The 12,806-nt window shown below is 42.7% G+C and overlaps 1 protein-coding gene across 4 annotated transcripts in view; it reads left to right on the top strand.

Moving 5' to 3' along the window:
- The window catches only part of Phactr2 (phosphatase and actin regulator 2), a 271,200-nt gene that overhangs the window by 211,213 nt on the left and 47,181 nt on the right, over positions 1-12,806 (top strand). For 3 of the 4 annotated variants that reach the window (XM_057761356.1, XM_057761360.1, XM_057761358.1), the window contains exons 4-5: positions 2,381-2,539; positions 11,632-12,166. In XM_057761356.1, coding sequence (XP_057617339.1) covers positions 2,381-2,539; positions 11,632-12,166 — 694 coding nt within the window. The remainder of the gene's footprint in view (positions 1-2,380; positions 2,540-11,631; positions 12,167-12,806) is intronic. The other variant, XM_057761357.1, reaches the window with a different exon arrangement.

The following is a 12,806-nucleotide window of genomic DNA, read 5'->3' as shown; positions in this document are numbered from 1 at the left end:
AGCTTCAATCTGAAAGTTCACCAAATGACCTCTGAGACGTTCTCACACATGCTGTAATTCACGTTCAGTCCACATGGACGACTTTGCCTTCATCTTTTCTCGAGGCACACAGGTGTCTCACCTGCTTGCCTGACATCCTCTTTACATATATTCTAGTGTGATTCCCCCTCCCCCGAAGAATCACGAATCACTTTTTTTTTTTTTTTTTTTTTTTTTGGCCACACATGATCTTCTCCGTGTAATGATTTCCCTGCTTTTACTTTGAGCTGGCAGTGATTTGGTGAGTTCCCTTCCTCTGCAGGCACAATCTCTTCTAGTCTTTGTCCCCTGTCCCTAGAGCCTAGGCCTGACTCAGCACCGTCTTCTCTGACTGGGCTTATATTTTGCTGGCATTGTTTCCTATACCAGGGACTGAGTTTATTTTAATTCCGAGAAAACTTCCTTAGCACAGATTTCTATGAAAGCTTTCAAGATATAGATGCCACTCACTTTAATATCCTTAGTTGGCGTTATAAACTTCATATTTCCTACGAATCCTCTTTTTTCTGCCACTGCCTTTCCATGCACTGTTTCTATTTCAGGACTCAGAGCAGGCACCTTTCCACATGACTTTCTTCTGCTGTGCATACTACTGTGCTAATATTCAAGGTTTTCTGTAGTTGTTATTTTCCAAATAAGTTTTTTAAAAATAAATTTTTTACCTAATAAAAATACGATCACTTAAAGTAGCATTGAGTTATTGTTGATATGACTTTAGGACTCTACTAACTATAATCAGAAATCCCAAATAAAATCTTTATCGGCATTCTTTTAAAAGTAAGGATTTATGTATAAAGAAGTGAAATTTTTTTGCTGTTCATTTTACATTACTTTTGTTTTGTCAGTGTATTGTATGTTCCTTATTCCTCTTTTTAAAACTAGTTCCTTCAAGTCCAATAAGTTTTATCTACTAGTATCGAACTTGTGCAGATTCATTTACAATGGTATTGCCTTGTGTTATTGTCCGTTTTACTTTTCTATAGGAATCAGAATAAAGGTCCTTCGGATCTATATGACTTAGTGACAATTCCATTTCGTTTTCAACATGGCATCATTCCTGTTTACTTTATCTATGGAAATGTCATGATCTTTTTTTTTTTTTTCTCATTTTGACAAAAAGGCCTGTGAATTTTGTGGAAAAAAAAAAACAGTGAAAATTTGAGAAATAATTTTTTTTCAAGACAGGTTTTTTTGTCTAGCTCTAACTGTCCTGGAACACATATTGTAGACCAGGCTAGCCTCACACTTAGCGATCAACCTGTCTCTGCCTCCCGAGTGCTGGAATTAAAGGCACAAACGAGCCACCACTGCCCAGCTATGATCTCTATTTTATAATGATTGCCAAGAAATTAATTTTAAAAACTGTATAGAAACGACTCTGTTAATATATTTCTTCAAATTAGTTTGAAATCAAAACTTTGATTCCTTAATTTTTCTTTTTATGGTGGTAGCAGAGTCTCCTAAATATTTCTATGCATGTGAATAATTACTGGGGTAATCTCTCCAAACACCACTGAATTCTGAAAAATCCTTGAATTTTAAACACCTTCAGGACCTACAACAGTCCAGGAGATAAATTAGTCTTTATGATTCAGAATATGTGAGGAATTCTACTTGAAGCAGTAAATTGTTTAGAATTCTTCTCTAACTTGTTTTTTGATGTGTATTTTTTTAGCTATAATTAGCTTTTATTCTTTTCATAATGAAGAAGGTTTTAAAAAAATGAAATTAGCCTTAAAGCCATCTTTTCCCTGAACAAAGGTAACAGTTGATTGCTCTGTAGAGTATGGACATTTTCTAACATACCCACAATTAAACGCCGCTGTGTAGAACGTGGACACTGTCTAACGTGCTCCGCAGATGCTGGGGTCTGGAATTCTCCCATCATCCCACCTGCTGTCTGTATGTGTAAGTGTATTTCATGTTATTTGTATATTTGCATTCACCTCGTGGTTTTGACATGTTACAATGTTTGTTCCATTTTTCAGATCATTCCTTCATTCAGTTTCTGGATGCAAAAGAAACCCTAAGTGTTTCCTTCAACCAAACCTAAACACAAGGACAGAGGAACGCTGCTGGTCTGGGGTACTGTGTTATTTAAGACACTAGGCAGTACCTAGTGTCTTAAAATGGCACAGGAATCTCCCTTCATTGTTGCTTTCCCTCGAAACCAAAGATTTTCTACCTCTTGCCTTTTAAAGAAATTTGCTGGGGAAACATGGTGATTTGGTTCCCGGGGACAGAAACAGGAACCCAGACCCTGCAGTCCTAGTAACCGGGGAAAATGACTTTTGAAGAAAGCCATCAAGTTAGACATCGAGGTGTTTCTTTCCGATTTTAGATGGAGATGTAACAGTTAACTTTGAAAATTCAAACGGGCACATGATACACATCGGAGAGGAATCTACCCAAGAGGAGAATGTAGGGAAACCCGAAGAAGGGGATGGCTCTGTGAGTGAGAAAACACCACCTCGAGAGGAAAAGGCAGAAGATGAGACAGGTAAAATAAAGAGAATCCCCTGTTATCTCCTGGAGCGCAGCCCAGCAGCCCAGCGTGGAGAATTAGAGAGAGCCTGCAGAGAGGAGGAGGCTTGCAAACTGGGAGAAGAGAGGAAAGGAAGCTAGGAAGGAGAGACAGGTGGCCTCCTCCGGTGGACACATCTGTTTGTAACTATGCTGTCTGCTTTGTTACAAACACATCTGTCTGTAACTATGCTTTTGTGTTAATAAGGAAGCTAATTAATGGTACTGACCCCAAGGACTGGACCCTTCAGGCTTTACCTTTACCTGAAAATGACCTTTTAGTAATTTTTTGTCAAGGTGGAAGACACAAGCAGTCAGAATGTTGTTTTCCCCTGTATCTGGTCCACGTGAGCTGCTCAACCTCTCTCAATCTAGACTCGCTCTCTGGCAGAAGGAAGTAACTGATGCACCCGTCCATCCCAGTATTTTAAGGGCTAGACATTTCTAAGCTACGCCAAGGAGGAGTTCCCTAAGGAGCCATGATTTCAATGCCACTTCCTCTGCTCTGTGATTTACATGTGTGCTTGGAAGTTTCAGAATATGCCATAGGCAATTATGCTGGTTCTCCCAGGATTCTCTTTAAAAACTCCCATTTCTTGAGTGTGCTCGGAATCAGATACTGTAAATACATGTCTGATGGGGTCCCCCAGAATGTTCATGAATATGGAATGGCGGATCCATCACGACCCCACACAAGCCTTATACTTACAGAAACCCTGAGCTGATGAAGCCTTTGTATTGTAGAATATTCATTAGCTTATACAAAACCGAACTTCTCTTTCCAAATCCAAATTTCTCAAAAGAATATGTTGACTCCTTTATTCACTAAACTACTGGAGCCCGGTGTTATGCAGAAGGCTCTGGACCATGCCAGCAACTGAGATGGAGAGGCCCCATCACTCCCAGTTTCCCTGGTTGACATCACTGAACACTGAAGCTACTTCCTGCTTCAGCCTGTTTCTAGTTTGCTTGCTACATCCTATACAGAAATGTTTAGCCAAAAACTTCTGAATAAATTTTTCCATGAGCATAGGAAGGGATCCTCAGGAAACATCTCCAGTATGTTCCCTGATTTCTATAAGGTTTGTCTCTGAGTTGGTTGTAACATTTGTCACATTCCCTTGCATTGGGTAGATATTTTGAGAACTCCTAGAAATTCCTTTAAGTGGATCTCTTCTCTTGATCCAGATCCTCCTGCAGGCAGGAGGGAAAGGAGGCCTTTATTAAGTTCCCTGCTACTAGAAAGTCACCTTTGGAAGACTGAAGCCCTGTGGTCCTTTGCATATGTAGTAATCAGCCTTTAAAAGCTTCAATAAGCTATTAGAAATTTAATTTGCTGTCCTCTGATATTAAGCATAGTTTTTATAGGACCTTCTTTAATTTCTCCCAAAGAAAACATCTAGCTAAGTTTATTAACACTAATTATAAGACATTAGCTTGTACTTTTAATGATAATATTTCTGAAACAAACAAGAGAGCCAACAGATTATAAGGAGATTCAACAGCAAGGAGGGAGTTTGGTTGGGTAGGGAACAGATACCTGTTTTTATTTTCTTCCATTCCAACTCTCCTGTCTCAACAACCTGTTAGATGTCTTATTAATCTGCGGTTTGTCCCTAGTCCCTGTGGGTGTCATTGCCACTCAGTGACTGGCCAGACTTGAAAAGAAAAATGTTTCTCATATCAGCATGATAGAGCATTGCTGACAGTTTTATATTAGTTAAACTGGCAGGCCTTGGTGTTCTACAGAAAAGATGGCAGATTCGATAGGTCAAGGAATGGCTGAGAGAGGGTTTGTTTTCATATCCCTCAAATTAGTACATTGAGTTCTTTCTAGTCAAGTAAGTTCCATGATAGCATCAGTACACTAGCAGAGGGAGATGCCGCGAGTGCTGGTGTGCCACCATGCGGCTGCTGGAGCTCCCTCTTAGGTAGACAGATCCCACGTGGCGCTGTGCCATGAGCCGAGAGAAGTACTGAGAATGGGAGCCATTTCCTGAAGCTAAAAAGATTATCACTCATGAGTAATAGCACAGGGAATAAGACTAAATAGAAAGTGCTTATCGATAAAGATATGAATTACTTCTTACTTCTTTAGTCCTATATCTTTTAGTTCTTAAAAAAAAAAGAAAAGAAAAATAAAAACCAGCCTGATTCACTTTTACCTCTGTCTAAGAAAATATTCAAAAGCAAAGCACACGTCAGGTGCTATCCACCCCCCTGGCTCTGTGGATGGGTTTGGTTTAGGCTATGAGGGTATATCTGGGATTCTGAGGGATCCTGATTCTACAGTTGGTTAGCAACCTTGGGTCTTTTTGGCAACACTAACCTTCTTCCTCAACACCTTCTAGGTTCTTATTCTCCTGCTATTCTTTCTCAGTAGATGTCCTTAAAAATTTGAGACACAAAGTCAGATCTACACTCTGTTCCGATCTAACCACATGAAATCTGCAAGGTTTTCACCATTGTTTCCTTTAGTGAAGGACCACTGGTCAACACTTGCTTGTTCTGTAAACAGCACTGAAAGACTAGCCTGAGTAAAGCTCTAGCAGAGGACACAGAGAGAATAAAGACTGGCCTCTGTCCAAAAGCAGATCCCCCAAAGAGAACAGGTGGCTCACAGGCAATAGTCAGGAAGCTCTGAGCCGGCTGCGGTACCAAAGCCAGGGAACTCTCAGCGGAGACCAGAGCTGCTTCCCTGTGCCACATCTTTCCAAACAAAGTCCTAGGGGAGACGGGGAGAAGACAGGCAGGTGAGAGAGAGGAGCTGGACCCGAAGTGCATCCCAGACCAGGTGCAGGACACACGTAGTCCTGGATTGCTCTAACACTGGACCTCAGCCCTTCACATGGATGAAGAGAGCCAAGTGGAGGGGACAGCGTGTTCTCCAGACTCCTATCAGGAAGCCAGAATGAACAGACAGCTCTCATAACTTCCCCTTAAAAGGACAATGTTCCATTACCCCACCAACAATTTGCACAAAACCTTTGAATCGTATGTTCACAGTCAAAATAGAACCTAATTCCTTACCACCCACACACAAGTAAAGAGTGTTTTCTACCGATTGCCAATACTATCAGCCAGTCCCATTCATTGAACAGACATAACCTTTAAGGCATTGCGTTCGATTAGATACAAATTTTCAGATAGAAGACAATTTTAATCGAGTTAGAAAAACCTACTCTTTGTGTATTCACCTGAGCACACACAACTTACCCCGAGGTTGTAAGTGGCAGGCACTGACAGAGCCCTGTCATGGCAGAGTTGGGAGGCTAAGGAGGAATGCTCCATAGTTTCCAAAGAACTGCTCATGCTTGTGTGTGGTGTAGGAATCGGCACTTTCAGCCGTCAGAGAGCTAGCCCACCTTTTCCTCCCAAGTGCAAGGTTGGACTGTTTGGAGTAGTTTATTATTTATGCTAGGGGTTGAGCTTGGGGTCTCACACTGGCTAACTGTATGTTCTGCAACACTAAGCATCAAGCAGAAAGACCCAAAATGTCCCATTGGTCTTAGAAATATTTAAAAAACAATCAAGACCCCAAGTGCTACACCAGCCAGCACTCTCTAAGGGACTGGGCTTGATCTCCATGCAAGGCCATGTGATAGAAACTGAAGTCACAGAGATATGTTTAAGAGTGAACTTCCGGGCCTTGGGGTGTGACTCAGTGGGTAAAGCATCTGCTACACAAAGAAGAAGATCTGAATTAGGACCCCCAGCACCCACATAAAACCAGGTATGGTATTGCACTTCTGTGTTCTAGCATGGGGTGGAGGGTGTGCAAGGACAGGAGGATCTCTGGACCCCTGATTCATAGCCGGTGGACTGGAGGCAGCACTGTATGTTGAAGGATAAAGTTCCCATCTGACCCAAAAGGCAGAGATACACATTTGTCCCTCGGAGATGTGAAGTGACTGTGCTGTAAGGCCGGATCCATGCAGAGGTAGAAGAGGTCAATCTGGACAGCCACACTTGGTGAAGGCCAGGGCTAGGGCAAGGACAAGGAAGAACTTTACAACATGAAGATTTTATTGATTAACTTCTGTAACTGAAATCACTATCTCAGCTAGACACATGGTTTGATTAACAGAGGGTGAGATTTAAAAGGGGGAAGTCCCTCCCTTGATGGTTACTAGGATAAGAAACAAAACAGAAGAAATGGTAACGGCATATGACATATGTCATGGCCTTCTTGGTCACTAGGAAAGACCTGGTCAGTAAAGGCTGACTAGGATTTTCACTGTCTTTAGTTTTGATTGCGCTCCATTTTAAAAGAGATACCACTTAGTTCTTTGGACTGGAGCCGTATTCTAATTTATTTCAGTCACGATTGCAAATAATAGAGACGTGGGGATGCAATCCACTGTCAGCATCCCCAGAGCAAAGCTAGCTTCTCTTCCAGCTCTCGTGGGGCCTCCCTTCTTCTGTACAACTTCTGTCTGTAAAATCTCTGCTCTGTCTTTTCAAAACTATTATGGAAGTGTGCCAGATAAGACATAGCAGCTTTTTTATCCTGCACTCTGTGTGCCTATAGTCATGGCCAGATCACTGTAGAAACTGAAGCTGCCATGCCCCGCTGGGAGAACGCGAAAGCACGCTGATGGTAGAAGTGACTGCCAAGTACATTGTATCGAAAGCTCCCAGAGTCTCCCAGAGCGAAGCAAATACGTGGTTGTTTTGGCCGCACTAAGACTTCTGGTTGATCAGGGGTGAAGTTTTAAAGATAACCGGAAGTGCAGTCATTACTGCGGTTGTCAGGATCACCTGTGGCAGTATGTCCATTGCTTTCATCTGTCACTCTGGAGGGTCCTCCACTTTTCCTACGTTGGTGATGGTGTTCCGTTTAGCACTCATTGTCCATGTCCTCATACGGCAACAGCGGAGTGCAGGCTGGATAAGGATGTTGGCTAGCACACATAGACACTAATCCTTCCTTTAACATCATCGTAGTAAGTTGTGTCGCCTTTTATCAAAGGAGTGATCGATGGGCCCAGAGAACCCTCCCCAGTCTGTCTTTTAGTTTTTGTTTTGCCTCCAAACTTTGCTTCCTCTGGTGCAAACACTGTCTTGTTCCCAAATGTCATAAAGCCACCTGTATGTATCACTCTCGCCATGTCTTGCTTCTTGCTTTCCTATGGTGTGTGTCTGTATCAGTCTGCTCTGTTCACTTTCTCATTTGTAGAGAACCCTGAAATCCACTCTGAAACACCAGCTGCTCCTGCTCTACCTCCTCCAGCTCCTCCTAAGCCTAAACCCAAACCTAAACCCAAAAAATCTCCTGTGCCTCCCAAAGGGGCCACTGCTGGGGCCAGCCACAAAGGGGATGAAGTGCCTCCTAATAGAAAAAATGTCAAGGCTCCCAGTAAGCAGGCCCCCGCCCCTCCACCCAAGCCAACAAGCCGAAACACTGCCCGGGAGGCTGGTGAGTATGTCCCAGTGCATAATTGGGTAGAGTTCAGCATGTTGGGTTCTGGGATGGGGCTGTAGCTTCTTCCAGGAGTAGTTTTTTTTTTTCTTGTCTCAGGGCACGATACCAGTGAGTCACAAGAATGTCTCAGAGACTCCCCAGTAATTATCTGCTAAGAAAAGTTAACGTTGTTGTCTTTGGAGTAACTGTGAACTGTTAATCTTGGTTTCCACCATCAATGCGTAAGACTCAATCCTGTAGTAGGCCTGGGAGTGAGGCTGACCTGATGAACCAGTATCCAGACCTGTCCATGAGAGTTTGTGGTGACTTGGTACTATTCCTCTTTTAAAATACACTAGACTCGCATGTTAAAATGTGACATGGGTCTTTGGCAGGTTTGCCGGATCATAAAGTCTTCACTTTGCAACATCCATAGTCATCTGTCCTCTGATAAATGGCAGAGGTTCATATACATGGTCAGCAACATCCCCCCTGTTTCCTACTCCACTAAACATCATTTTGATGGATTTGATTTGATGCTCGGTGATACCCCCTCACTACTCCGGCAGACCAACAGGTCAAAGTGTCCTAGTGCATTGCTATTACACGTTGCCATAACAAATCGTGACTGAACATTTGCAATTTCATATGTTTTCCAACCTTACAAGCTTAATGCAAAGTGCCGCTTCCATTCTCTCATGGAATCATGATGCCGGCTATGTATGTCATCTGTCTTTTAACACCACTCAGAATTCCCATGCTCGATGATGTTTCCCCATTCATGTGTCCATACAGTTCTTTTGTATTGTAGCACATCTTATTTCCCTTAACATCGGCAGCAGTTTTCCAGAAATTAATTGCAAGGATTTGCCTTGGCATTGATCTTTTTTCTCTTGTAATTTATACTCGTCATACTGAAATTCAAAGACTGGTTTAGTTGGCAGTGTAGCAGCTCTCTGAGTGCAAGTAGACCTCTTCCTGGGTTCCTCTCTTCCGCGCTCTGATTGTTGGTGCACAGCCCTCTTCTAATCTCTCTGAAGTGAAATGTCCCAGAATGATGAGCCAGCGGCACCTAAAGGTCATTTCCTTGGGGACTCAGTGGCTTTTCCTGTTGGTGCCTGTGTGTCCCCCACGGCCTTGCAAAGCCTAGCAGTGGTGTGCGTGGAGCTACTCAATAAGGAGAATTCCCAGACCATCACTTTGTCTTTGGGAATTAAGAGCCTGTCTTGAATACACTTCCTCCCTCGCTCCTTCTCTAGGTGATGTGAGCTCACTGTAGACTCAGCTGGGAAGAAAGCTGGAAATGAACACAAGGGCTGGACACAGCATTCATGACAGATCTTGATATATATATTTTTTTCCTTGAAAATTTAACATATGATTTGATGTCCCTAAGAGGATAATAAGCTAGAGAGCTGTCATCTGTCCTTTGTATTAAGGCAAAATGTGCGGGACCCTTCCTATTCCTATGAATGTGACCACTTCTGGGACCGTCACTGAGAAGCAAGGGCTGCATTGAGGTCCCTCAGTTTTCCATTACATTTCTTACATTCTGAAAACAGCCGTCACCTAATTTTCCCTCTGAGTGTAGATGCCTTGGTGAACCACGTTTTAGTCTAGAACATCCTTGGTTTTGCCAGGATTCTGTTCTTCTCATTGTTGCTATTAACAAACATTTTTAACACAGAGGTGAAGCTTCCTTTTTAACCAAGGTTATTGTCAACAAACCCTCTCCTGTCAGAAGAGACTTTAAAAGCAAAGGTTATGCGTTGCCCCTTGTCTGTTTACTATCAACAAAAGGCTGAGCTGTAGGTTTCCAACCTAATAAATACGGCTTGAATAGTCACTCCAGGCACTGGGAAAAAATATTTTTCTCTAAAATAGGACGACATTAAATACTTTCTGTCAAAAAAATAAAAAGTTTCAAAAATATTAAAATTGATACCATTAGAATGGATATGAAGAAGGGATCTATTTAACTTAAGAAAAACAGTTGAACGTGTTTAAACATAAAATGCTTCATGTCTTTGTTGTTTAAAAATCAATTTAGAGTAGGGTTAATTTTTTTTAGTACGGTTAATGAGTTTAACTTGTAATCAGGGAAAGATTATCAGGTTCATTAAGCTGACAGACAAGCCCAGATTTGGCAAAGGGGAAATCCAGCTGTTGTATATATCTAAAATAGTAATTACCCTAACTAGACTCCTTGTAAGCCTGAATCTTGTCATTAAGTAAGACTGGCTTCTTTACATGTCAAAATTAATGAAGTCATATGTCTCATTGTCTGTTCCTCTGTTTGTTCTTTATTTCAACTTTCTCATTGGCATCAATAAAGTTGCCTCCAGAGGTAAGTCACTGTGATACTTGTGTATAGAATGGGAAGGCCTTCCCTGGTGTATTAATAAGGCATTTTCTGATAGTTGTGTGAAAGAAACTTTAGCCCCTCTTAGGAAAGGAAGAATATGTAACATCGTAATGGAAGTAATATTCAGAGAGAATACAGATCGGAAAGGCCATGAAACTAATATTCACATGGGATTTTAAGTGGATTTCCTAGGGTGTCATAAAGAAAAATTAAAATATATACATGTAATGAAAAGAAAAAAAGAAAGACTACCTAACTTGTTTTCCTGGAAATTGCTTAGTTGACGTCAGCTCTCTCCAGAAGTAAGCAAAGGCCCTGCTCTGGTAGGCCTTTGAAGGCTTGCCTAGAACATTAGAAAGTAAAAATGACTGGGTGGCCAGCGTGGTTGGGATTGGAAATTCTGGAAAAGTTAAAATGTGTGTGCTCTCGCAGCTTCTCAGGAGGAAGAAGCAAGCAAATCATTTGAGTCCAGGAGGTCAAACAAACCGGGTTACAGAGGAAGACCCTCTCGAGGGCATAAGCATGAGGAACCATACAGGCATAGATATACAATAGACCACACACACACACACATACACACACACACGCGCACGCGCGCATGGAGTGACATTCTTCCTCTTCAGGTTATTCAGGTTCCACCCATGTAGATATTTTTTAAAACCACAGCAAACCTTTTTTCCTTGTGGTTTGGTGTTTTGAAGGGGCGTCTTTTTCTGCTGTGACTGTCCCCTCTCTGTTCCCCCCTCACGACCAGCAGGACAGACTTCCTTCCCTGGAGTTTTGGGAACGGTTGCCTTGGAGTTACCACTTGGAAGGTAGTAGGGTAAATGAATTTGCTTGTGACCCAGAAAGAGGCTGGCAATATATACCCTACTTCTTCTGAATATGGGCCCTCTCTCCATCCCCAGAAAGAAACAAGAAAGAATGTCATTGGGAAGGTCCCGTGTGTGTCCTATAGTCAGCTTGCCCGTCTTGGCCATTCCCTTTCCTAGCACCAAGTTCTGTAAGAGTAACTCAGGATAAAGAGCAGCTGTCCTGTTTAGCTGTTTCTGGTGAAGACAGAGGAGAGAGACAAGGGCTTCTTGCCCTGTACTTTTACTTGAATGTCACTGTTCCCTCTCTGAGAGGCTGGGAGGAGACAGTAAACAAGACCACTATGAATTACTGAGCAATTTTCTTAACATTCCTTGACTTGATGCATTTTAAAGGGAGTGTTTCAAATGTCATTGACAATTGCAAATTTGTCGCTTAAAGAGTGTTGTATTTTTGATTTTTAATGCAAAACTTTCTCTGTTTTTAGCTGGTTCTTCTCATCCGAAGAAAACAACTGGCTCCAAAGCATCTGCCTCAGCATCTGCTTCCTCCACCTCCTCTCGTCCCAAAGTGTCCAAGGAGTCAGTTGCTAGCAAAACAGGCATAGTGGGGACCACAAGGGGCAAGAAAAAGATTGGCAAGCAGACGGCAGCGTCCCGACTGTCCTCCGACACCACCACTGCTGAGACATCTAGTCTTAAAGGGGAGCCCTCAGACACTGGGCTAGAGAGTCTCAAACAGGAGGCAGCTGCTGGAGCTGAGGAGCAAGCCACAGGCAAATCCAAGGCGACCATCCTTCCACATCCTGTGGCGCCACTGCCCTCCCCATCTGGCCTGCCTCTGCCACTTGAGGATCAGGGCATTGTTGCCTTGGACACCCCCATGGTCCTAGTCAGTGATGGACATACCCTGCCCGTCTCTGCCTTAGACCCGAGTCAGCTCCTTTGGACTGAAGAGCCGACAAGCAGAACCACTCCGTATTCAAGCGCCGACTTAGCTGGCAGCAGAGAACACGCACAGTGGTGAGTTGGGACACAGTCTAAGTAGCACAGGCTAACCGGATATTCTCTTGGAATAAAAGAATATAGTCTGCTCCTGTCCGTATTAAACGTGCTGAATGTTATGTGACCACACCCGTGGTCTCACCAGGTGGGATTCCTAAGCCCTAATTGTGGAATTCCCATAGGTTGTGTGGAACATCACAACAATGATGCTAACAGATATACTTTGGCCCTGTGCGCCTTCCAAGGATACTTTGAGCATCTCTCAACATAGACCATCATTCTTTTTCTTCTACCTAGACATTTTCCTTTTTTCCCCTCTGGTCCTTGTTTTAAATCTATATTATTTGGTCCAAGATCACTCACCCATGCTTGCTTAGCTTCATCTCCCTGTGACAACCTAGCTTTCTTCCCCAGGAAAATTAAGACCAACAGTAACGAACTCTTTAAAATTCTGGATCTACTCATATCAAGAGTAGAGTGACCCCTTCCTCCCTAATTCTCCACTGAATCCTAGTTTCTTCTATGACATCTTCTAATACGTATTAACAGGACTGGTAGCTTATTTAGAAGAGTTTTCCTATACATTCGGTAGAACTAGACAGCATGTCTTACTTCTGTGTCTCTAGGAGCCAGTGTAGAGTGTGACGAGCTGTAGGCC

Source organism: Chionomys nivalis, chromosome 2 (genome assembly GCF_950005125.1).
Source record: "Chionomys nivalis chromosome 2, mChiNiv1.1, whole genome shotgun sequence".
Taxonomy (NCBI): domain Eukaryota; kingdom Metazoa; phylum Chordata; class Mammalia; order Rodentia; family Cricetidae; genus Chionomys; species Chionomys nivalis.
Note: the sequence above shows the minus strand (reverse complement) of the source record. Positions and strands in the feature narration are given on the sequence as shown.